This window comes from Gouania willdenowi, chromosome 13 (assembly GCF_900634775.1).
Source record: "Gouania willdenowi chromosome 13, fGouWil2.1, whole genome shotgun sequence".
Lineage (NCBI taxonomy): Eukaryota > Metazoa > Chordata > Actinopteri > Blenniiformes > Gobiesocidae > Gouania > Gouania willdenowi.
This window is the reverse complement of record NC_041056.1, coordinates 14,141,461-14,169,240: the sequence shown is the minus strand read 5'-3', so window position 1 is coordinate 14,169,240 and position 27,780 is coordinate 14,141,461. Positions and strand designations below refer to the sequence as shown.

The window sequence follows — 27,780 nt, the reverse complement described above, 5'->3', positions numbered from 1 at the left end:
ATGTATCAGTTTTCTAAACCTGAGGTTTGCAGTAAGAAGCACTGCACACTCATTTTGAGATATAAACATTGAGTCCCATTTGAAAAATATATCGGTAGTTGCTATTTCCCCAGATTGAAAGTAGGAGATTCTCTCAGAATGTCTCCTTTGGAGGTTTACCAATTCGATAGAATTTGCCCAAGATTTGCTGGTGATTTTCCACCACCCAGCTTGTCTGGGAGATGCAATGTGATAGCTTGTATTTACTGGAGCTAATTCCATTCCTCTGCAAGTTCTTCCATCTTATTCTGGGGAGGCCGAACTCATTAAACAATCATTAGACGCCCGTGAGTTTGTTGCTGACCCCGTGGTCTTTACATTATGTTTATTACTTAATTAAAATATTGATCTATTCTGTCCTTGTCTTCATCAGGTAAACAAAAGTCTGTGAAAAAAAATCTGTGTCAACAATTAACAGTGTTGACTTATTAGTCACAATCACTTCAAACTTAAAGCTGCTACCATAATAATTTTAGATAAAATCATAGTATATGTTCATAGATCAATGAATCAAACATCATTTACTCCAATGGAAAAAGGTTAAAATTGCTGATTGAAAGTTTTGTTTTGATTTCCACTGTAAATACTCTATGGACATTTTTTCAAAATGTGCATTGTGGGACTTGGGATTGTGTATGGATGCATTGAAGAGTTTTAGCTTAATTCATACCGTGATTTCTTGTGGTTTTCGCCAGACAAGGAGGCCAATGATTCACCAATAATTTTGTTATAATTTGTTCTTAATATTCTCCGTAATATCAGAATGAAGTAAAAATACTTCCATGCACTTGTCTCCATGACTCCACATCCCAAAATACAATGCCCAAAAATATCAACAAAATGACCTTTTATAGTAGGGATGAAAACAAACTTTCAAGCTGCAATTTAAAGTTTTTTCCTTTCTTTTTTGAAGTAAATGATGTTCGATTCATTGATCTGTGAGGTGTACTGATTTTATCTAATAAAATATTATTGTGGGTAGCAGCTTTAGATAGTCAATAATTAATAAAAGTAACCACACCAAGCTTTCAATGATGTGTCACATAGAGAGCTAGCTAGCTAGCCATGGCGGCCATTAAATATCCAAACCCATAGAGGGGATCTGGTGACCAACATCTAAAACAGTTTGCCTTTTAGTGTTTTCTGTTGGGGTTTTCAACTTCAAATCAATAAATAATTATGAAAGGTACTTCATTTCATTGTTCTTTAAGTGGACAATAAACCAAGTTTTCTAGCTGGCAATACCTTGAGTACAATGAGTGAGAGCCCCCCCCCTTTAAAGCATCTCCTCCAAGTGTCACCCTGTCCTTAGAGAGGTGCACCGTTTCTACATGCATCCATGGATAAGCTGCATCAGCATGGACTCAACACAAACACCCACATCCATCTTTAAACATGCTGCATCAGCATGGAGACGTGACACAACAAGACCAGGGGCCAAAAAACACACAAGGGCATTCAAGAATAACCTACCAGCAGCGATACATGCAAGACGTGAAAAGACACCTTTCATTTCAGAATAATAAATTGTGTCCTTTAATTTCAGGCAAGGCTGTGATGAAGCATTCATCCTTCTTTTAAGAAAGTTCATTTTTACACTCTTTTATTTCACTTTGGGGTTTTTTTTTTCCTATGATCTCCCAGATCGTCTGGATCAGTTTTCTGGCATTATGAATGCATCTGCCCTCTTACTATGGTGGAGGGCTTTGGATTTTTGGACAGTCTGAACAAAATATCATCATTGATGTTGAGTCGTGATGTCCCATTGCTACCTCTGCTCTTGCTACTGTGGACAGAATATGTAATCAGTTAGTGCTTCATTCATTCCCCATAGTCCATCCCTCTCTATTGCATCAGGCCATTTCCTTCTCCTTTTCCCTCGCTCTGGTTTCTTTATATGTTTGAATGGCTTAAAGATACAGACTCATACAACAAAACAATAAAATTAGACTGGGGACATATTTGGTATACAAAGGAGTGAAGTGAAGTTCACAAAGACAGGGAGCAACAGCCCAATAATTCACTTTGTGACGAAGCATCTTCTGCCGACTGGTTTTCTCACTTTTGTCATTCCACAGCATCATAATTCTTTTTTACCACTACCTCGCCTTCCCCCCATCCCCTCTATCTGCCACAACCTTCTGCTTTTCATCTCGTCTAAAGAGTCTGGAAGGTGTAGTAACTCACGTCTGGTATCCAACACACCAACTAACTAAGTGATGACACACACACCCCGCCACAACAGATAAGCGGGGGAAAAAAAACAAAAAAAAAATAAAAATAAAAGCGGAGACAAATATACGCAATGACCTCAGGGATGCTGAATGCAGTTTGAAAAATCATGAGTATTCACCTCAGGTAAGCAATCACAAGAGTGGCTTTGGTGTCTGGTTAATGGTATTGCTACAACAGGCAGGATGTGGATATCTGGGCAAGTCTCTCACTGCTGTGTCATTTTAAAACTTATTACGTATGCATGTGTTGTTACGAAGGCCATTACCTCATAGCGCTCAGAACACATTGTATCAGAGCAAAATAATGAAAAGAGTTGGGTGGAGTGTGTGCAAACAACCTAACAGCAGATAAAGAGAGATCTGTAGAGATTTTGGACAAAAATGCTGTCTGGGTTGACATGATGGTAGGAGATCTGAGCATTTAGGAAGACTATGTACCTTATTTAGATTAAAAGACATATTTGGATTTTGTTGCTAAATTTTCACCTTCATGTAGATTTTCGGTGCTTAAAGAGTAACTAGACCCCTGCTTTCTGCTGACCTACCACTAGGAGGGAAATTCGAAAACTGCCTTGATTATGGGCGTTACAGCTGTAGCAGTAGGACACACCCACTCAGGCAGTCCACACCACTGTGAGCAGAGACAGACGGTAATGCGCACAATGATGTGTCTGTACACACACACACATAGCGAGTTCATAAGCTGAGATGTGTAACTACAACCACACACACAATCACACGTGAAGCTCACACAGCCTTACAGACACCACTCAGGGGCAACCAGTCCTGCTGTCCCACCACCTCACACACATAGCGATAAGACGTGCACACACGTCCGCACACACGCAAAGACAGACGGGAATACACACATAGCAGAGATGTGTCTGTAAATACACACATAGCGTGATGAATCCTCTGATTAGCACAGAATCTGCTCTTTATAGAAGCACAGAGTCAAAAATATCACCACGACAGAGGGCTGTTGCACACGGAACACAGTGGACTTCCTCATTAAAACTGTCAATCAATGCTTAATGAGCGCTGTGATTGGAGGAAACCCCCCTCTTTCTTCTCAGATTTTATAGGAGGGGCGGGGCCAACAACAGTAAATGTTGATGATGCAGGGGAATATAAAGAATCCATTTCAGCCAATCGCAAAATTAAATTGTAATCGCCCGCGTTCAACCCTTAGAGGCCAGTAACTCTGACGTTTTACAACTAAATGTGCAAAATAAAAATATTATTACTAAAATGTGAATAGTGGGACTCAGATTAATATTTGGCACTGCTTAATACCCAAATACATATTTAATCAGCAGGAAAAAAAAGGGGTTTGGGGTTTAGTTACTCTTTAACTTGTCCTCCACATTTAATCTGAATATACCAGCTAGGGTACCAAGCGTACAGAACATTCTGGACATTGATAATTGGCAAAAAAATAAATATAAAAATTATCCATTGAAACCTTTTGAAACAGTGAAATCTTTCTGATTGAGAGGATTATAGGGTTATACTGACTCCGAGGGGTTATACTGGTTGCAGAATTTCCCTTGAAAATAAAAGCTGAATAGATCATCCATTCAGAATAAAAGCTGATTCTGTGAAAGTTTCTTGTCTCGCCTGCATCCCCACTTGCTTTTTCATCAGGAAATTTAAATGATCTAGTTAGTTGTATGACAATCCAATGATTGCAGTTTTTAATGAGATTTTATTGGAAATTATAGTCTTAATTTAAATTTCATTCAAATTTGGCCCACGAGAGGTAGATGGCACTCAAAAGACACGTTATCCCACGTATGTCACCGTTTGCAAAAGAAACAAAACAAATGTTAATGACTACATAGATTTGTGCTTAAAATGTTTATGAAAAGTATTCACTTTATATACATATGCACACTTATTAGTCCATTAAGCTATAAAATGTCTCTGTCTGTTGGCATAGTGATTTAAGAACACCCTGATTACTGATGAAAAGATATTTAGCACGTTAAACAGTGTACGATTGTATGGATTTATAATTTCTTGAAGTGTGGCTGATTAAGGACTTCTATTCCCAGGGGAGTGAAGTTAAAAGAGTTTGACTTAGTATTACTTTTATGTGTTTATGTCATCCGTGTGTTTGTTGTAATTTCCCGCCCAGAGCCATAAACGCATTCTAAATGGCCCTCATCACACACTCCCTTAATTAGAAAATAATCAGAGTTGGATGAGAGCTTTATTAAATCTCATCCTTCAAAGACACCAGCCTCATACACAGCAGTGAGATTTCTGTAATGGTTATGAGAAGAACGAATATTTTCTTTGCTTGTTGTTTGTGCTTCGGTTTAGAATATTTGTTAAAAGAACGGGATAACAAGACTTACAGATGAAAACATAAAAAAATAAAATATTATTTGATTGAGAGACAGTGGGGAACATATATTAGTATTAGTATTAAAACAGACAGTAAAAGTTGAGGAAAAAATAAGAAAAAAATCTTTAGAGGTGTGCTAATTAACAGAGCGACAGTGTTCAGCAGCACTTTGTCTCAATGCTGTATCGACTTTTCATGGGCGCTATGAAGCGGATGTTTTTCACATAAACCAGTAAAATCAAGAGTATCCACTCATTAACCACTTGGAAACACGCAAATAATGCAAGTCTACAGGATATAAGAAATCATTATGAAAAGGAACCTGAGAGCCATTAATGATGCAGAAAATTATAGGCGCATAATTGTGGCTATAAATATTAGATTTTAATGGGATGTGTGCAGGGATTGTACAAGTACTGTACCAAGGAAGCATAGAAAAGCCAAACATTCGCTGTAAAACGGATTGGATGAGATTGAAATTGTGATGGATGGGTTCTTTGAAATCAAACGGTGTAACACCAACAGTGATGGACAGATGGAGATGAAGGCACTGCAGATAGATGGTGTATGGATAGCAAAAGAAAGCAATAAAAGAGTGTGTCAGTGAACTATAGAGGCTTGTCAGTCATTTGGTCAACATGTGCAAGATTGAAGAATGCCGGGTTTTTTAACCACTGTGCCACAGAACACTTGTGAGGTGAGCCGTGGGAAATTATTTAATTTCACCTAATTGGTCGAAAAAACATTGGACAGAACAAAATTGAATTATAAAAATGCATTATACATGTATTTGTTATTACTTAAAAATAAATGAATAATAATGATAATAATAATAATATATAAAAAAAACAAACCCTTCCTCTTTTTCCTTCAAGCTCGGGTCCTCTACCAGAGGCCTGGGAGCTTGAGGGTTCTACGCAGTATCTTTGCTGTTCCTAGCACTGCACTTTTCTGGACCGAGATGTCTAGTATTTCCTGGGATCTGCTGTAGCCACTCTTCCAGTTTGGGGGTCAGTGCCCCGAGTGCCCCGACGACCACGGGCACCACTGATGCCTTCACCCTCCAGGCCTTCTCCATATATATATATATATATATATATATATATATATATATATATATGTATATGTGTAATATAAGTATAGACTATTATAAAATGATATTGTCCTACAACAACTGGCGATAACTTTGGAAGGAAGGAGAACTACCAACAATGCCCTCCCTCCTCCAATGCCTAGGCACACAAACATCATTCCATTTGTAAGAGCAGGACAACTCCCAGCAAAGCCATCTGCAAAACTGGAAGCAACCCTTCTAGACACTGCCCGAGACAGGAGAATGCTGTTTGACTTAGACCAGACTCACCTTTCCGCCTGAGATCATTACAACTAACCTTAGGCCGAACCTGCTCTTGTGGTCAACCTCTCAGAAGTCGCTTTTCATCGTGGAACTAACTGTACCATGGGAAGCTGCAGTTGGTGAAGCATATGAGCGTAAGCGACTGAAGTACTCCGACATAGCAATTGAGGCAGAACAACATGGCTGGCGTTCCCAGGTGCTTCCTTTTGAGATTGGGTGTAGAGGATTTGTTGCCACCTCCACAACCAAGCTTCTCAAAAGAATGGGAGCGCGAGGAAAGGCCTTCCGACAAGCTGTCAAGTGACTGTCTGATGCTACTGAACAAAGCACTAGCTGGCTATAGATAAAGAGAAAGGACCCCACCTGAGCTGCAAAGTGACCATCGAGGGGTAAAAGCAGAGGGGGGCACATCTGGGATGCCAGGTGTCGCAGTTGAGCCTTACGGAGGTGTCGTGAGCCTTTCAATGAAACACTAATGAAGGAGGGTGCCCACCTGAAGACCCCTGTGAAGCTTTTATGCCTTTATCCCCACCTCTACACCAAGTACTGATTACCTAAGGGATTGTACTATCTAGTCCTAGTCCTAAACTATACCAATATTAAAAAACTACATTAAATAACACAAAACAGCATTTAACAAAACTCCTTAATACGAATGACTACATATTGTTAATTACATATTTTATTTTAAAAAATTAATATATCCATCCGTCTTCTTCTGGCAAAATAAATATATAAAAATCATAATAGATTTTTTTTGCTCTTATTCATTTGAATCATGTTAAAAAAAAAAACACATGCAGATTGTTAATTGCACTTTTTTTTATTATAAAGTAGAAATAGTGTTTATTTGATTCCTATTCAAGACACTTTGATGATCATGACTGTATATTGTTAATAGAGGCTATAGAGTTTAATTGTTTTAACATTTTCAGTTGGTGGTGTGCCTTGGGAATTTTTTTCAATGAAAAGTTGTACCTTGGCTCAAAAAAAGTTGAAAAACACTGTTCCATGATATCCTCTTGTTGTTGGAGTGTATTGCAGGACTTCCCGTTGTTCCTCAAACTGCTTGGACTGGATTACAGTGATATCAGGCTCCACCATCACCTGCTGGGCTGTGTTGGGTCCGCTGACAGCTAGCTGTCTCTCATTGCAGCTTTTCTACCAATGCTTTTATTAGAAGTTGGATGACATGCGTATGCGTTCCCAAATATGTAATCTCAACGATTGGTGTCTGATCCTTAAATAATCTACGGCCTACTTTGAATAACAATACTACTTTTTTGACTGAAGTACGATACATACTTCAATTCAACTTTATTTACTGTATATAGCGCTAATTACAACAAAAGTCATCTCAAAGTGCTTGGCACACCCTTAGTCACCGCTCCTGTCACAAGAAATGAATTCATTTTCAAGGAGGCTTGAAGAAGGCCATCGCCCTGCCCTCTGTCTTCCAGCTCTCCGCTAAAGTGGTACAAGCCGACTTTGATCAATGTGGAACAATGTGGATGGCTGTGCAGCCTGGAGCACTATATGGCAAAGGAGGAGCAGTGATGACTCTGTCACTGTGTGCAAAGAGGAATTAAGATACACAGTGCCATGCTTTTCCGCATGATGTATTACATTATGTATTAAAAAGAACCCTAACCTGTATTTAGCTTTGTAATGCATTTTCACTGATTTTCGCTGATTGTTCGCTGTAGGCAGGAATGACTTATCAACAAGCTTTTTTTCAGTTTATTTAAGTTTTTTATCCACTCTGTCAATTTGTTTACTCTTTTTTAGTTGCCATTTAAACTATTTAGGCTAGCAAAATTGAAAAAGGATTTTAAGACTTCACCATGTGATTTATCCCTGTTTTGGGCCTATGACAAGCACCCTTTTCTAGTCTGTTTTGCGCTCTGAGCCAAGTGGGAAAGTATCCCATCCAACAACCCTGTGAAGGATAAGAATGGTTAGAATTTAAGACAGAAAGGTTAAAACTAATAACATATTTTAATTGTCCTTATTTAAAAAAAAGCTTTAATGCTTACATACATTATTTTCTGCTGCAAACAAATGTATTTGGGTATGAATATAGTGTTGTTGAATGTATCTTGGGTAACACTTGAAGTTTTATACATAAGGCTGACATTACACTGTTATTATATGTCATTAGCATGAATTAGGTGTAATGAAGGCTGTCATTATTAAATTATGACACCTTTGGAGCTATGTTGGCATTTTTTGGTTAGGTGGAGGAATTCAGTGGGGTTAGGAAGAGTTAATGTTAGGGTATCAAACAACACCTAATGACAACCTTAATGAAACCTTGATCATGCTAATGACAAGTGTCATGTCATAATAATGACAGCGTAATGTCCACCTCAAGTATAAAACTTCGAGTAAAGTGTGAACAATTCTTGTTCAACTCTTGACATTGTAGTCAAAGTATTTCAATTGTGTATATTTTGTTATAAAAATGTCAGAGTTACTGCCCTTCATATGTTAAACTACAGCTATTATAATAGAAATTTGCATTCAATATTGGTGGTTTGTGCATTTTTGGTGGCTTCTTATTTCACAAACCCACATTTTTGACCCCGCCCCTCCTATAAAAACTGTTGTCACCTGTGGACTCTGCAATCTGTGACGAGATCGGATTGTGACTAGAGAGTGATAGTGAGTATCGAGTAGGTAGTTAGCATAGCATAGATTGTATAGCATAGAGTGGGTGTGTCTTAATCAAGCCCATAATCAAGGCATTTTTTAATTTCCTTCTAGACATCTGTCAGCAAAAACTCAGGGTTTAGTTACACTTCAACATTGCTATAGACCAGTGATTCCCAAACGTTTTCTGTCACATCACCCTTTGAAGATTGAAGGATTTTTAGGGATCCCCCCATTGCAACAAAATTTCAACCAAACTTGTAAAAAAGGTCAATTTTATTGAAAAAGGTAAATATTTGACTATTCTTCTTCAAAGCTATTAAAAATACATATCATGTGCAATCTCAGTAGTAGAACAGTAGTAATAAAGTTATTTGAGTGCAAAGAAAATTATATAGTTTCTATTTTTCATGCTCAATGTTCATTTTGGCCATTCACTTTTACATATCTTTGTTGCTCCACTTTAATGTTAAGCTCTGCATTAAAAAAAAGCATTTTATTTTCCATTCCCAGAAGACAGGAGCTGCACATCAGCTATGCAGAGAATTAGCGGCTTTTGTGCTCGATTGAAAGAATTCCAGTGCATCATTTTGTGGGTGCTTGCGGTTGGTATATCATCAGGTGTAATGAATGCTAATCTTCTCTTATCTGCTTTAACCTCGAGGCAATGACAGTAGCAGCTGATGCCAGTACAGTGACATCCTTTGTAAGAGGGGAATTGGAGTGTGTGGCAATGAACGTACACAACGATTGACATCTCTGTTAGTGTTTGATAACTTTCTCTTCTCTTTTTTGGACTGTTTCATGGAAGCCTCAGGGTGTGGTCTCGTGATTATCTGCCACATGCCCATGACTCATTGGCAGGACTGAACAAAACATTCTTCCCATCTGACCTTACGGCATCTGATCCTGATTAGTTTTTTTCCAGGAGGTCAAAGAGAAACCAGAAGTCATTTGATATGCAACCTATAATACCAGGAAGGCACATTAACTATTTTTCTTCTTCAATATGCCTAATGTAGTCTTTTGGAGCGAATGGAAGCTCCCCGCTGGTTTCCAACAACCTCCCACTTCATATAGCTCTTAGAGATCAAAACAATAACCAAAAGCAGAACCTGATCTTTCTGTTTTATTATTCAGGTTTAGTATCAGATACATTACAATTAAGCTCTACTGATGTCTTCATTAGAGTGAATGGGGGAAATTTAAGTGGTTCTTCAAGAGCTGCATACAATAGACAGTGAGAGATAAAGCTTGACACAGAAGGAGGTTCCAATCGCCTACTTAGGCCAATATATCTGCAGAAGGAGCAATACAAAGACGAGATGAAAATAATTAAGCTTAAAAGCTGTTGAATTTGTCGTGCTGATGTTCACTAGTCTTCAATTAAGGGTGTTTTAATGGGTCTGCTTGCTGTCTGCCTTACTGGTAGAGTGAATTATGGAATACGCTAAATTGGGCTTTTAATGGATATATAAAAAAGAAGAGGGTTATTGCAAAAAGAAGAGGAAAAGAAACTTAGATTTTCTCTTACAATCCAAAAAATTGGAATTAATTCCCTTTTGTAGATGTACAGATGTGTCTGTCATTGTCTCTCAATTTTTCTTACAACCTGTGGTAGACTGCTAGCTTGTCCACATTGTACTTTACCTTGAGTAAGCTAGAACAAGCATTTGCATGAACAGGAATAGTTGGGGGAAAAAAAATTATGGGATCCATAGTTTTGTACTTTATGATCTAGTTTTTTACATGTGACAAAAAATTGTTCTAGAAAAGTAAACCTGAAAACCTTTTGCTCATCCAAAGTTGGTCTGATGGTCCCATGTCATCAGAGGTGGGTAGTAACGAGGTACATTTACTCCGTTACATGTACTTCAGTAACTTTTTGAAAAAAATGTACCCACGACAGTAAATTTCATTTACATGAAACAGTACTTTTACTTGAGTACTGTTTTTGGCTACTCTACCCTACTCTGAAGCTTTTACACTGGTGCCCTCAAGTGAAACCTGTGAGAGACTTTGTTAGTCTTATCGTTTTCAGGGCCAAAAGGAGCAAACTGCTTGGGAAAAACCTTGAGAATCAACTCCTGTTGAAAATTAACCAACACTTCACAAAGTCACTCTTTTGCCTGAAAAAATGCAGGTCACCCTGGGAAGCCTGAGCTTATGTCACTCTTAAGTTTTAGCAGTTATTTTTGGTTTTTCAGTTCATTTATCTATATACAATTAATACTGGTACAAAGTAAATAGGAAAAAGAGGTTCAGCATCAGGAGGAGGGGAAGGCTTGAGAGGGGATGGGGTGGTATAGAGAGGGGTGACACGGAGAGGTGTGCAGGAGGGAGAGAGAAGGTGGGGTGATGTACAGGAGGGAGGCAGAGAGAGGAAAGGGTGATGCAAGGAAATTATGTAAAGGAGAGAAGGTCAAATTGCTTTTCTTTGTCACGTTTTCCTTACAAACCCTTTGAATGTATAAGTTCTAAGAATAGATGTTGTGATTTTCATGTTTTTTGATTAAATAAGATGCTACTCAGTACTTGAGTACTTTTTCACTGAGTACTTTTTCACTTTTTACTCAAGTAAGTATTTGGGATGACTACTTCTACTTTTACTTGAGTAAATTTAATTTACATGTAACATTACTTTTACTTCAGTGCCATTTTTGGCTACTCTACCCACCTCTGCATGTCATTACGAACTACATTTTGTGGCCCTGTTTTGGTTTTGTCCCAAAGTTCACCCTGATCTTTACTGCACTGGGAGGACTAGCATATACAGATTGATTACCATCATGGACTAATTCTAAATATACAGATCCCTGCATGGGTCAGCATCCAAACATTTGTTGAAGGATTTGTTTCTAATAGAGGTGTCACAGTACACAGTGCATCATAGTAAGAAAAGTAAGGGTGTCCATGCTAACCCTAGTCCATAGAACCAACATTTGCCATAGTGGTCATAATGTATTGGCTGTTATACAGTATGTATGGCACTTTTATTTTGAGATGTCATTAAATAGGTTTTAACAATTTTAACAGGTTTTGGGTTTAAAATGTCAATTGTTGATGCATTCTTCAGTGGTTAAACATGACAGAGATGAGAACACAGAACAAGAGATTAGAAATCAGTTGTGCATGGTCTAGTGCTCCCATTACACAAGTTGGCCACTGAACATTAGCTTCCTGTACTAATGATTTTGAGGCTGCATGCTCCCCAAACATACACACATTCTGCCAGACTGAGTGGTACAACTGAGGGCTGTAATTGGTGTTTGGTTAATTGAGCACTACAGATAAAAGCTTTCCTCTATCTCTACATCTACATGTGATGTGCTACAAGTGCTGCTTTCTCAGAAGCTTCACATTTTTGCGACCTCATGCACAGTTTTTACTTCAGTGTCTTTGCCAACGACCGGTATCGTGTTAATCATTGTCAGTAATTCTTTTTAGATATCTATCTCATATGCATTGTCCCCAAGGCTTATAGTTCTGCCCAGCTGAATGAGATGTTGGGGTCATTAACTGAACCGGGCTTTTATGCCAGTGCACTAGGGATGTTCCAGAGTTGATGGATGATTAGAAAAAAAGAAAGAAAAAAAAATAAAAATAATTAACTGATTTGAACATAGGTTCACGGTAGAGAGGAAGAAATTATAAAAAAAAACAAGACATTTTATTTTTATCCTGTACCTATTATGCTAGTATGCCAGTGCACTATGGATGTTTCATATGTTGATAGATAGTTAGAAGAAAACAACTTATATAAACATAGTTTTTTTTTTTAGAAGAAAGTTGGGTAGAGAGGAAGAAATGACAAAAAAAAAAAAAGCAAAACATTTTATCTTAATCCTCCCCCCAAAAAAAACGTACCACAATAAATGGCATGAGAGAACAAGCCATCGTGACTTTAACTCAACTCAACTCAACTTTATTTATATAGCGCAAATTACAACAAAGTCATCTTAGTGCACTTAACAAAATGTAAAGTTTATTGTAAGAAAAAGAACCCAACAAGATCCACATGAGACAGGTTATGTTTTACCATACTGATGATGTGTTGTTGCAATAGTAATCCCTTAGTGTATTTATGTTTGCATGTGTGTGTGTGGCAGCACTCTGCATACACAGACTGTTCTTTGTGCTATGTATGATGTCATATTTTTCTGACGTAAGCTTGTGAACAGGACGCTAGACAAGCACTTACTCAGTGTGTGTTTTTGTGCTTTTGCGTGGCTATACTTAGGATTTCTGATCACGACCATCATTACGATGATGCTTTTATGATTGATGGTATTCGTTCAGTGAAGGAAGGAGTGGCAGTGCCATTGGGAGAGAATTAATAATGAACAGCGGTTTGGAACAGTGGATATCTAGTCTGAAGCATTACATTTGTCACACTGGTGACAGTGCTTTGAGTGTTGGACGAGCAGCCACAGCTTCCTCAGATCTGAGGCTCACGGAGAGCAAAAGAGAAAATGCAGAAAAGATCATGTGCCGTTTTGTTATAATAAATCATTGAGGGTGGGAAGATCAAAAGATCACACAGAGTCAGCTGGTAATTATAGAAATAAACACAGGGAAGGTCTGAGAAGATGGAATGTCATTGAACCTGTTAGAAGGAGAAGTTGTATCGCTGTGACTGCAGTAATTGTACTGACCCACAAGTGTTCCGCTATGTCCTCAAACTCCTGCGTTTGTGCCTCTGTACTCCTTCTTTTTTTGTCCTTGTTGCCAGGTAATGAGAAAAATGATGCGACAGGTTTTATTCACCTGGAGACATATTTTTCACAGCGCAGCCATAACACATTTAAGAATCAGTTTGTGAATTATTATACACTACAGTGCCCGTCAGAAGTATGCATTCATGTGGGAGCTTAAGTAGAGTTGTCATTTATGGCCAAATGAGTGAAGGTTGGATGTACAAAGAGCTGTATATACTCAGTACTCTGTAGTGTTATATAAAGGGGTATATTTGCAGGTGCAAAATAAAATAGCGTGTGCAATTTCCCTGGTTTAATTCTATGGGACATGAACAAGATAAATGTTGTTTTTTTTCATTTTCATATTCATATGTAATTTTCTGTAATGTACAGTATGTTTTTTGGAGTCATTATGTGTATTTCTGTATCGTTCTGTTGTCATTTTGTGCATTTTTTGTATAATTACTGTTTTTTTGTTGCCATTGTAGTGTGATTCTGGAGTCATTTTGTGCATTTTTGTATCTTTTTTGGTGTAGTTTTGTGCATTTCTGTGATCAATTTGTGTATTTTTTGTATAAATATTTAGTTTTGTGTATTTTGAGTCACTTTCATATTTTTGTTGTTTGGTGTATTTTTCTGTAATGTATGTTTTTTTTGGAGTCATTATGTGTATGTTTTTTTTTTCATCTTTCAGTTGTCTTTTTGTGAAATTTATTGTTTTTTTTGTTGCCATTGTAGTGTGATTCTGGAGTCATTTTGTGTATTTTTGTATCTTTTTTGGTGTAGTTTTGTGGATTTTTGTTGTCGTTTTGTGTACTTTTTGTATAAATATTGTTTAGTTTTTTGTTTTATTTTACTCATTTAGTATATTTTTATTATAAAAACCTTATGTGTGGTGACAGTCGAAAGTGAAAAGGAAGAAGTTCAACTTATTTAACCCTACCACCCATTTCCATACTGTCTCATAACTTAACACATTCTTCGGTATTTAACACAATTGGCCTGTCTCTTTATGTCTATTATACATCACAATCTATCACCCATTAGCAACAGTAAATTACAATCCTTCCTTGCAAATGATACATAAGTATGTTAACAGCATACAGTCAGTCTTTTAGACCTGGTCCATTTCTCAAGACAATATCATTGCTCATCTCATATCATTGACAGTTAAACACCTTCTTAATTATATTTTGTAAAAACAACTAGTTTGTCTATTTCTAAATTGCTTTATGCTTGAACATTGCTTTAAATCTGTGCTGAGTTTGTTCTACAATTTCACTCCATCAATTGTTACACTCATTTTTTTTATTAGTTGTTCTTTAATTTCACATTTTAAAGTTTCACTCCTCTCTCAGATGATATCTTCCTTCTCTTTCACAAAACATCTTTTCTAAATTACTCGGAAGTAATTTGTGTCTCGCTTTGCACATGAACTGAATAATTTGAAATTCTACAATATCCAAGAATTTCATCACTTTATATTTTAAAAAATAGAGTATTAGTATGATCCATGTAGCCAGTCTAATTGCTCTTTTTCATAATATAAAGAGTGGCTGTAATTAACTTCTGTATGTACTTCCTCATACCAGTGCACAATAACTTAAATTAGGTCAAATTAAGGAACAAAACAGTAAGCGTAATGTTTATTATTTAAGTAATATCTCGCTTTAGCCAGAATCAAAATATTTCTAGATATTTTGGTGGATACATGTTTAATGTGACTTCTCCAGCTCATTTGATCATCAATGACAACTCCAAGAAATTTGCATTCATGAACTCTTTCTATATTGATACATTCTATTTGTATTAACAAATCATATTTCATTGCTTTATTACCAAATGTCATCATTTTTGCTAAAATTTATTGAAAACTTATTCTGATCTAGAAATTTTTTAATGTTGATTAACTCTTTTGTGATGGCGTTTAAAAGTTTTCACCAGTGCCAATTATGTTCCTGTCATCTGCAAACAGAATTAATTTTAGTTTTTCAGATGATTTAACTATATTATTTATATATATATATATATTGAATAATTTTGGTCCCAGCACAGAACCCGTAATTTTTCAACCACTGTAAGGCCACTTTTTTCATGCCATATTGTTCCAGTTTGGTGAAAAGAATCTCATGTTTTATTGTATTTGAATTGGTCCACAAACAGCCCCACAGAGTATTTTTTTCTGTCGAGAGCATTTGTAATTTCTTTTGTAAAATCGATAAGAGCGTGTGATGTTACTGCATCACACATCTTACAAATAGTGGCGTTCCAGGCTAAATTATGATATTACTGTGTCTTCATTTCTATTTTCAGTTTGATTGTTGTGTTGGAGGCTGTATACAAAAATATTTCTCAAGAGTGTTTTTTTCAGGCTGGTTTATCAAAGGTTAGTCAAGTGTAATTTTGAAGCACATATATTAGTAGTACTGCATAAGTGAATATGTGCATATAATTATTATTGCTGTTAATAAGGTAGTCTAACCTCACCCTAAATGGCAGGAAATATATCCATTACTTCTATTTACTCAGTCATGAAACCATTTTTCAATGGTCACAGTATTTAAAATTTATAAATTGTCTTTTCAAACAACATTCCACTGACATCGTGAAGGATTGTATTCATTTTTATTAAGAAACAATCTGGTATGCGCACATAGGGATCTATTAGTAGTTTAACCTTGTTCTTTTGGTCAAATTTCATTATAAAGAATTACAATCCATACATGGGTGCATGTATTTGGGTATTTATTAAGAACTAGTTTATTGATCCCTTACTGATTCATATGTGCGTGCTGATTAATTTTGTTATTACCAGGATGTTAACTGGACCTGTCATTATTTAACTCTTGAGTCTTGGTTCTTCTGGGTCTTGTTATTGGTTTTATTTTGAGTTTTTAATTGGTAATCAGTTTTATTAGCTTAATCTGTTCGATCGTTTGTAATGAGCTTCTGCTATTGATTTCTTCAATTACCTTTACATACAATATGTGCTCATTGTTCTATAGGTGAATAAGGTTTTATGATCAAACTACTATATCTGTGTTTTCACACCCTATATCTGTAAAAGTGGTAACTATGGAAAGAAAGGATGGTGGTGCATTTTAGAGAATGTATGAGAGTCACATGCAGCAAGTTCCTAATCATATTAAAGGTGCAGTCCGCAATTCTCAGATCCCTCTCTCCCCCTCCCTCCCTGCTGCTCTTTTGCCCTGCCTCCAAACTTTCCAAAGTCCCTCCCTCAGAGAAGCTAACAAGCTAACGTTAGTCTGACAGCAACATCACAGTAATATAACATGCTCTGTTAAACGCATATTACTGCAGCGCTTCTCTCTCTCAATGTGCACACACCTCAGCAGCAGCAGCAACAACACAGTGTCACTCACAGCACCCAAACGGAGGCTGCTGCGTGCACACAAACAACACATGCACTACAGAGTTCCAGTGTAACAATTACAAATCAAACATAATGTAAATCAAGCAGCAATAATTACCTTTAAAGCAGAAAAGTTGCTAATTCCATCTTCTAACTCCTACAGACCATACACTGTAAAAAAAAAGATGGCGCTACAGCCCCGGGAAGCAACTGTTAGCAACAGCTGTCAGACAGTCCATCAAACACAATCCTGGCTCTGATTGGTTCCTTTTGCTCAGTCGCGGTGCATTCTGGCAATCTGCCAAAGGCTGCAGGAGCAGCAGGTGGGACTGGATGAGTATGTTTTTTTCACCCAAACTACTAGTTTGATGTAAAGCTGTCCTTACATAGTGACAGCTTTAGCAAATAAGACAAAAAGTCACTTTTATAAGAGTTGCAGACTGCACCTTTAATGTCTCAACAGAAGACAGGCAGACAGGTGATGTCAAAAAAGAGAGTCAACTGAATTCTAGTCTGGTCATGGCACATCGCCCTTTCAGAGAGAGCACTGCTTTGGATCACAGCCTTAAGTCAACCTGTGCTGACACTGTTTAAACAGAGGGTAAAATGGCTGAATGGGTGAGGAGTAGGAAAGCCAGGAGGTCGTTGGTATCACTGAGAGTGATCAGCAGTAGCTTTGGCTCACATGCCATCTATTGTAACACAAAACGGATCAGACCATGTCTTTTTAGAAGAAAACAAAGAATAAATTATATATATTACTAAAGAATACATTGTATTAATGCAATGTGTTCAGAAAAGAGAGGGTTAATTTTAGCCATCCAGAATCAGAATCATTTCATTTGTCATTGCACAAAAGCACAATTAAAAAAAAAAAAAAACAGCATCTCTCATAAACATAATCTATCCATCAATCTATCCATCCATCCTTCTTTTGTCTTCTTGTGTAATATGCAATAAATTACCTTCTGTAATCCAGTGCAGCAAAGCTACAAGTGTTAAATGTGAAACATATGTCTGTATAGATATGATGAAGTTTCATTTTATCTAGTGTTTTTTTTTTTTTTTTTTTTAAAGCAACATTTTAATTCTATCTTAATCTGGTTTTGTTACTAAAATTATCTCCTTTTTTTCCCAACAATTATACTATTATATTATAATCTATTATAAAATCTAAGTTGAGGTGCATAGCAACAGGAGGATCTCTTTGATTTATAAATTTAAGAAAAAAATGCTCATGTTCTTAATGCGTAAACTTTCTCATTGCCTCATTTCTAGTGAGTGACTGATATTTTCCTTCCTGTTTAAGGAAAAACAATATATACTAAAATCTTTTCAACTTTGCCCTGCACTTCATGCTAATGATCAAAATCATTATTTGTCCAACATTAAAAACCCGGCACACTTTACCATGTTACATTCATAAAACACTTTCCATTATAATCCTCAGCCTATTATTCCCACCATTTCCCTCTAATAATTCAGTCTAGTCCCCAACAGGACATTTAGAAAAAAGAAACAAATCAAAGGACATTAACCAATTAACGGTGATCAATAGTCACACAGGGGATTAGGCCCAGACTCTGAGCACTGTTAATGTGAGCCTCCAGGCCAGTCAGCAGGTTGGGAATACTCTGCTTTCTACTCTCCTCTAATGACAACACTGAGGAAACTCTTGATATTATCCTTCGATCCGATTTAAAACAGATCTCTCGTTGGAGTCAGGCAGAACTGGTTGCACGGGAAAATAAAAATAAAAAGGGAAAGAAAATGATAAGTGTGAGGGATAAAGGCCGAGTGACCGAGTGCATGTGTTGTGTTTGTGTGTGTTGTGTTGTGTTGTGAAAGCAGGTGTCATAGCAGACCGCAACGTGCAGGTAATCTCCCTGAGATAAGTCGCAGGCTGTGAGCCTCTAATTCCCCATGGGACGTGCTGCAGTAAAGTCAATGCAGGGTGTTTTTTTTTTTTTCCTGCCATCATGCTGGAAATAGATTCATATGCAAGCAAAATGGGTAAAGATAGATTTTCGATGGATTTTGGATATTTTCACTGTGGTAAAACTAAATCTGAGAAGAAGAATAAAGGAGGTTTTCAGATTTGCTTATTCTGCACACATAACCTGAACATTCACAGATTGGTAGAAACCTCTCTACTCCCTCTGGTCTGTATTCATGATGAGGAGAGCAAAAATATGAGTAGGGTGCTGGGGATGAACAGAGGATGGAGGCGAAATGAATGGAATTTAAAAGAAATGGGATGTACATAAAAAGGTGTTATTAGGAAGAATACACCTGTCAGGGGAGTATTCAGTGAACCAAGTACGATGGGAGTGTAAATTACATTCTCTCATTCTCCCTTTGGATTGCCAGCTGCTGGGTGAATGTAATGACCCACAGCTCTGATCCCTTCCCCTCGCCCCCCTATACACAAACCCCAATGTTTATGATAAACTCTATATACATCCCATTCATCCATCCATCCATCCATCCATCCGTTTTCCTTGAAAATGCTCCTTTTCAGAGACACCATTGACACTACTAAACCCAAAATCTGATTGCCATGTGTTCAAAATTGCATATTAACGTGCTATACACTACACACTCAATGAGTATATACTGTCTACTATATACTATTAGTATGATTATTATGGTGACCGTTCCCACTAAAGTATACCTCCAAGTTTCCCAAGATGCATTTTTAACCAACAACGACAAAAACCTGAGACACACTGAGGCTAAATGTCTCTGTTGATTTGTCACCTTTGAAAGTTCTGAAAACATTTTAAGTGAGAAAGTGACCAAGTAGAATATCAACATGTGGTCATTTGATCCATAAAACTTGTGGAAACACATTTTGGAGATTTTTGGAGACCCTCCATTGTGCTACTGACAAAACTATCGGTTAACTTCCAAATAACAGCCCTATTTACAAAAGTGTTAAAAAACAAATTGAAGACAAGAATAGATGTTTTTGTTTTGAAAAGGGGATGTTTCATTTTTAGCTTGAAGCTGGTCCCAGGACGATTTTAAATTCCACTCGCAATGCATCATGGGGCGGTTAAGTATGACTAGTGTACCCACCATGCATACTAAAGAAATGTCCCAATATAGTATACATCTGGGTATTTCTTGCATTCTATCTAACGTGAACGCACAACATACTAATAGTACATATGCCATTTCAAACACAGCCTTTATGTGTGTTAACAGTCAATCATATGTTCCTTTTCCAACCAGCTTCTTTTCCCTAAACTCATGTCAAATTTTGATAATAGTCATTTGTTTTTGTCAGAAAGAGGTCAGCTTTGATTCACAGAGCTGAACCAACTTGGCCATTTTGGAAATTTCTGCTGTGCCAAAGAAGGATACAGATCTAGACTTAGTGAGATTCCCCAAATCATTACTTATTTGGATTTCTAATGACTGTTTCTGGTCTATCTTTTTATTAAAGGAAAATAAATCAATATGATTGCCCTTTATAATCCAATGCTTCAATAACGTGGGCTGCAGTTTTCTAAAGATACAATAAACAAGTATTGAAACCCCGTAGATAGTGCTGAATCACTGCCAACAACTAAATGATCCTATTCAGAGGTAATGGAATAAAGTGGCTTAGTATGACCATGACATGATTTGTGTTTGTCTGTGTGTGCTAAATAAATTAAGTGGTATCAAAATGATTGTTTATTCCAAATGTGTTCCTTCATCAATATCTTCCTTTTTTTTTTGCTTAAGTTTAATAACATGTGGTTAAACTACAATAATTGTATTTCATGCTTCTGAAAGACTGCCTTTAGTTGAACAAACATGGACACCTGGGAGTCAACTTAAATCTGTAGGAAGTCACATGTCAGTGATATGAGCTCAACACCTGCTGAATAAGATAGCGCTTATTTCATCTTTACTGTACATCTGGTTGCAGTTAAATGAAACACTTTCCTAATTCAGTGCCTTTATTTATTTATTTTTTTTATCGCCCTCATCCCTCCCTCTTTGTCTCTCCGCCTACATTCTCTTCTTCTGTCGAACTTCCAGGGCCGCTGTTCCAGGGAGAATTGCAAGTACCTGCATCCTCCTCCACACCTAAAGACTCAGCTGGAGATCAATGGGAGGAACAATCTAATCCAGCAGAAAAACATGGTCATGCTGGCCCAACAAATGCAGCTTGCCAACGCCATGATACCTGGCACTCAGCTACAGCCAGTGGTGAGGGCAAGCCAAAATACTTTGATTCAAATCCTTTCACATCGCTTCACATTTAGCTCACAGAAAAAAAAATATTTACAAGTTTAGTGGTTCATGAGTTTTTCTATTTTTTTTTTTTTTTTTTTAGTTGTTTTCTTTTAGTTTTTTTACTATTCTAGAAAAAAAAAACATGATTGGTTGATTGTCTGTGCGTGGCCCTGCAGTGGACTGGCACCCTGTTCAGGGTGTACCCCCACCTAGCACCCAGTATGAGCCAGAGATGGGCACAGGCAGACTCCAGCAACCCTGAAATAGGACAAAGCGGGTGTGAAAATGATTTAACCCAGTAGTTCTCAACTGGCCTCACCCTGGGACCCATGTTTTTCCAAGATCACTAAATTGTGACCCACTTTTTTTTTTTTTTTTAATTATTTATAGATATCAACTTATGATATAGGGAAGCTGAAATATTTTTGTCATGCATCATTGAAATGGTTTATAAAATCTCAAAGGATTACTCACATCGCTATTTTCCAATATTTAATTACATTGCTTTTATTATTCCATCAGATGTTAGTTTTAGTATATACAGTATACAATATAGATAGTAAAGACTGATTATTATTAATTTTCCATGTCTATTATTATAAATGTTCAATTGAATAATAAAAAAGGAAGGAATCTTGATCTTACTTAAAATGTAAATGATGTATACAAATATCTTCCCTCAAAATACCTTAGATATTAATTGATATTTTTAAAAGTAAATTTTTCACCTAATGTGATGATGGTTTGGCCTAGTTTGTTTTAGTGTGATACGTTTTTTTTAAGTGTCTGACTGTACCGTGTACATTAATCCATAAATAAATAAAACTTGTTGTTACCAGAAATAAAGAGGTAGTAGAGGTAAGAAATGCCCAATGTGACACTAAAAACAATAATAACTGAATCTGTTACAAACACAGGAAACACAAATATTAAGCATAAGAGTTTATGCATTTCTTTTTTAAAACTTCAATTAGCATTTATTAACCTGACCTGTTTTGATTGGATACCTTCCAAAAATATCAATATATTTTGATTTATTTTCAGTTCACATTGACTTTTTTTCTAAATTAGTCATAGTCTGGTTACTGTAATTTTAAAAAAAATGTAGTCGTTTACTATTATTACACTACCTTTATGGACAGTCTCTTCATTGGTCCAATTATACAATTAGAACTATGTATGAAGCTTGATTCTATGTAGCATATTTTCTCTGACAAGAGATAGTTAAATAAAATGGATAAACTGGAAACAACACAGATAAGAAACAATTAAAGCTATGACAATGATCAGAACAGACATTGTAGATCTTTAAGGTTAAGACTGGAACTCTTTTGATTCTGACTTTATGGATCCTCTTCATAGGAACTATTTGTTTCAATAAGGTCAGGTGTTCAAAGTTCTTGCTTTTCTAAAGACTTCAAGATAACCATGGTGTGTGCCACCCACAGACGTACACGTTTAGCTAATGGCTTATCATCCCTATCTGTTACAGTGGAGCTACGTTAAGAGGGCCATTGAAAAGGAACAGTAGAAACTGTGAAAGGATTTAAAGGAGCAATAGATCTCAAAGTAACTGGAAAGCATGCCCTTTCTCTTTGTGTCATTGGGAGGGAGAAGGCTTAGGAGAAAGAAGAGAAGAAAGAAGATAGGCTGACAAAGAAGGGCAGAGCAGAAAAAAACGAAGGAAGACACTAACATGGCAGGGGGAGATAAATGAACAGAGAATAGACAGGTAGGGGAAATGAAGGAGATAGAACTGCAGCAGGAAAGAGCGATGACTTTAGACCTCTACAATAGAGGAGCCATGAAGAGCACACATCATGCTCAAGAGAACAAAGGATAAGACCAGGAAACATTCTTTCTCAGAAATACACCTGTTTACAGCAATACATAGGAGGAAAAGGTCTTTCAATTTACAAAAAAACCTAGACAAAAATGCCATTTTCATCTATTGATGGGCTTTCTATCACTCACTGATTCACTGAACAATAATGAACACACATGTTTTTGTATCATGTACCACTACCCCAAAAAAACCCACATAAATACAAGTGGGAATTTGAAAACTGTACACAATATAGTCCCATATAATGCTAACCACGAGATCGTGGTGCTACTCTATGCCAGAATTTAGGAAATTTAGGAAAAAAGTGAGAAAACCAGCAACCCTTGTCATTCAGTGTTCGCTTTTTACTAAGTTATTTAAATGATAGTTTTGCGTTTTTTGAAACCTAAACAACTTTACACAGACACTAAGGTGCGTTCACACCAAACGTAATGAGTCACTCGAAGTTGCTTGAAAAGTTCAACATTTTTGACTTTGAGAGACTTCCAGTGACTCAGATTACGCGATTGAGTCATGCAAGTCGCCCCGCTTAAAGGGAGGTGGCTTGACGTTGCATCATTTACATTGATTTTGAATGTAATCTAGTTGCCAGAGTTGCTGAAGTTGCGGTCAGTGTGAACGCACCTTTAGAGATTAACACCAGTGTGAAAACGGTGAAGGTAAGCTACATATGTTTTCTGACATATGCCTGTACATGGTGTATACAATGGCCACCACATACATTAGCCACATCCCAACGTTGAACAGGCAGGATTCCACAGTCAATCACTCAAACAATCAATCAATCAGAATCAGAAAGGATTTTATTCGCCAGGTACAGTTTAAAAACAGTACAAAAAATTTAAGAGAAGGGGAATGGATAGGCGGGGGATGGGGGTTTAGGGTGGAGAAAGGAAGGGTTGCAGGGAGGAGAAAAGATGGGATTGCCAGCCGCTGGGGGGGCGTGCGTGCAGCCTCTGTAGGCGCTTCACATGCTCCCTTGTAGCTTGTGGGGAGGAAGGAGGGACGGAGGGCCGATGGAGGCGTTAAAAAAGAAACCCTTTGCTTTCCTTCTGATAAAGTGAGATGATGTGTGACGACCTTGGTAGATCTGGTTCAGAGAACAAAAGTCGAGGTAGCGATGGGGGAAGAGGAGGGGGAGATGGAGGGGGACGAAGCGTCAGTCTGCACAATATCCTTGGTGAAACAGAAGACAGGCAGGCTTGAGCGGCTGGCATGTGGGAGAGGCCAATGATGATAAGCAATTTGTTTTTGATTCAGACTAGCACAGTTTTGGTAACCTTGAGTCTTTGGTCTCCAGCAGCAAAATCCAATATTGTGGTCTCAAACTGCAAGCCGAGCACTCAGCCTCTTCAAGTTGGTTTCAATCCCGCGTAAATGCTCCAAAGTAGCCTCCTGCTTACTTTTGAGTTTGTTCATTACATTAGTCTGAGTGTTGAGTGCTATGCCCCACCGTTCAGAAATGACTGGCAGCCTTCCCAAAACAGCTACCAACGTAACACAGACTTTGCGATAAATCAGAAAGCTGCCTGCTCCAATCAGCAGCATCCCTGCTACCATAAATCCAATCATGTAGATGTCCTCCATGAAAAGCATGGACAGACACACGACCTTCCACTTAGTCCAAGAATCCGTCGTGTATCTGGCTGCAAATGTTCCGTCCAGACACACGGGTTCACCCTGCCCAATCTTTTTGTCGAAATAATTTTATTGTTTGCATTGAGAGTCCAGCTGACCATATCCATAATTTTGGTTTTTGGATAAAATGCAGAGAGAGTCTCCTTTTAGATTCACAAGACAAAAGACAAAACAAGCAGCAAGGGTAGATAGGGAGCCAAGTGGGAGCAGAGAAGAATGCGACCGCCTTCACCGAGTAGCAGAAGAAGGAAAAATATCAATCAATCAATTGTTTTTTGTCATTGTCACATAAATATCCACAGCTTTTGCCACAAAACATTACAAAACATTACAACCCTATTCCAACTCAATGATAACTGAGTTTCCATTTGAGATCTTTAATGAATAACATCACACAAACACAACTCACTCATGCAGTTTTGAATTGAAATAAAACCTGCTGTTTTATACCAGTAATCAACTGATGCAAAAACAGATGTATTAATGAGAAGGTGGAAAACCCAAAAAGGCATTTTTGCACAGTCACCGAAATCTTTGCTAGATGATGTCACAGCATTTTTCAACTGTTAGTGTTTTTCTATGACATCATGTCTGTCCTGGCTCAACCTTGAAAAGTGAATATTTCAAAGTAAGATCCAAGCACCTGGCGAAATTCTTAACCTTTCCTTGTGATACGACATAATTCTTCAGGCATTCTCGAGAGGGTTGTACTCAGAAAATTAGAAAGAGCCTATACACTAATATTCCTATTATTTCTGAGCCATTACATTTTGCCAAGGAGTTTGGTTGAAAAAAACGCAACTTTCCACATTTGGCTGCTGCTGTTGGTCGATTACTCACCATGTCCTGCTGGCAGTAGCTCAAGAAATGCTTCACAGACAGGGGCTGGTGTCATAAACGTGCCGGGGAGGCTGGCAGTGTGCTATGTCATCCAGCTTCAGGCTGGCTCTGTGAGAAGGACAATGCAAAATGAGGTAATTTCAGAACAATGCCATTGCAACCTTACAAAGTTTTCCCCTTCTCAACTAAACCTTGTTTTTCTTTCATTATCATTAATCTTATCTTCTCATGTATCTCTAGGATAATAATGAATGATGGTATTTCACAAGATGTTACTTGAAGTTTTATACATAAGGCTGACATTATGCTGTCATTATCTGTCATTAGCATGAATAAAGTGCCATGAAGGCTGTCATTAAGTGTCGCTCGCTAAATCATGACACCTTTGGAGCTATGTTGGCATTTGTTTTGGGTTAGATGGAGGGATTTAGTGGGGTTAGGCAAGGTTAGGGTTAAGTTTAGGGGTTAGGGTAACAAACGACACTTAATGACAGCCTTCATGACACCTTATTCATGCTAATGACAGGTGTCATGTCATACTATTGACAGCGTAAGGTCAGCCTTACGTATAAAACTTCAAGTAAAGTGTTACCAAGTATTCTAACTGACCAATAAAAATGTTATATTATTGGGGATAATTTTATGGATAATAATAATTATATCAAATCTGGCAATATTTGTTTTTAAAGGTGTTTTTATGAAATACCGGTCTTTAGAATGGCCAAAGGAAAAGGCTGTCCTTTAATCGAGGTTGTCTTGTATGTCGGTCAAAGTGGTTACATTTTATCAATCATCTTAAAACTTCTTTTTTTTAATCAGTTTTATCATAGGTTAACAAAAATGCTTTTCAACGATCACATTAGTAAAAGTAATCTCTTTTTTTTTTTTAAATAGTGAACAAAAATTAGTAATTTTTTCAACAAAAGTTGTCACTGAGTCACCAGCAATGTTTTGTTGTTAATGTTTTGTTCTGTGAAACATTATCCTTTGTTGTTCTGACTGTCGTACATGTGATTATTACAGTGGTCCCAAAGCCCACACGTGTTGATATAGTATATTGTAGATTAGTTCATGTATAGAGCATGTCAGTAATGCAACACTTGTAACAAGAGTTAATTAAAACCTTAGTAAGCTAATGTGCTCACCACGCATTGTTTTGAACCATGTCAAGCAGTGACTGCAGGACATTTCTATTGCATTGTTCTTTAGTCAATTTGATTGAAATATTACTATAATGTTTAAGGCATTTTGTTCCATTAAGGTTTAATAGAGTAATGATTCCCTGATTTTATATTGATTTTTAATTTGTAAATGTTTAAGTGTAGAAAAAAAAAATAATAATAATAATAAAAAGTAATGCTGTTTAAAATGGACGAGGCCACACATGTTTAGTTAAAAAAACGTAAACTCTAATGATTATTACAATAATAATCTTTTTTCTTTTTTTTTTTTACTGACTCACTCTTCTCTGAAACTGCATCCATTCCACAGCCCATGTTTTCAGTCACACCCAGCCTTGCAACTAATGCCAACGCTGCAGCAGCATTTAACCCCTACCATGGACCTATGTCGCCTGGCCTGATACCTGCTGACATCCTGCCCAGTGCTCCTCTACTGGTCACCAGCAACCACAGTGTACCTGTACCCACTGCTGCCACTGCTGCACAGAAACTCATGAGGACAGACAGACTCGAGGTAAGACAAGGAAACACCTCAAACAGGTTTACACTGCACGTTATGTCATAACTTTCATCTTCATTACAGATTAAATGCTAGATTTTAATAAAGTAAAGAATAAAGTAAATGCTGCATCATGATTTTTTTTTTCCTCGATTTAATATGCTATTATTTTTTCAAGGGCCTCTTGTCATGTATTTTTCAAAGAACACAAGCAATGAATCAATCTGTTTCATAATAAACAATTTCAGATTTATTGAAATTTTGAATAAATATAAAATATAAGCTTTAAAAGCAAACAAATCTGTGGCTTTACCGCTTCAACATATCTAACTAACTTGACGTTTCATGAAACATGTAAACATGTAGACTGCACTTCTTAAACACTCTGAATTTAACAGGACAGTACAAGACACGACAAGGAAAACAAAAAAAAATGCAGCCTCTGCGATTAGAAAATCACGTTTTTAATTTTACAACGGTCCGGTGACCCCTTAGACATTTTTTTTTCTAGATATAGTTTTATATCATGTTTATTAAAGTGTGTTACAAATACAGAGTAACCAAGATTAGTTCACAAAGTGACAAGCAACACGATGCGCCACCTCAGATATTTTTATAGTTCATTTTAACTACATTTATATTTGAGAAAGTGTAAGTGTATAATACAGTTATTTCATATTTATTGTGTGTAGTCACTGATGAGTATTTGAAAAATTATAATATTTTTAAAAATACATTTTGTATCTATTTTTTTTTACCTGCGTTTTTTATACCAATTACTACATTTCAGGCAACCCATTTTAATTCCAGGCAACCCCAAGGTATAAAAACAACAAAC

General features: G+C 37.0%; 1 protein-coding gene across 8 annotated transcripts in view; it reads left to right on the top strand.

Moving 5' to 3' along the window:
• Nucleotides 1–27,780, top strand: part of LOC114474075 (muscleblind-like protein 1) — a 72,688-nt gene that overhangs the window by 26,131 nt on the left and 18,777 nt on the right. For all 8 annotated transcript variants that reach the window (XM_028464050.1, XM_028464055.1, XM_028464056.1 and 5 more), the window contains exons 3-4: nt 20,741–20,911; nt 26,754–26,957. In XM_028464050.1, coding sequence (XP_028319851.1) covers nt 20,741–20,911; nt 26,754–26,957 — 375 coding nt within the window. The remainder of the gene's footprint in view (nt 1–20,740; nt 20,912–26,753; nt 26,958–27,780) is intronic.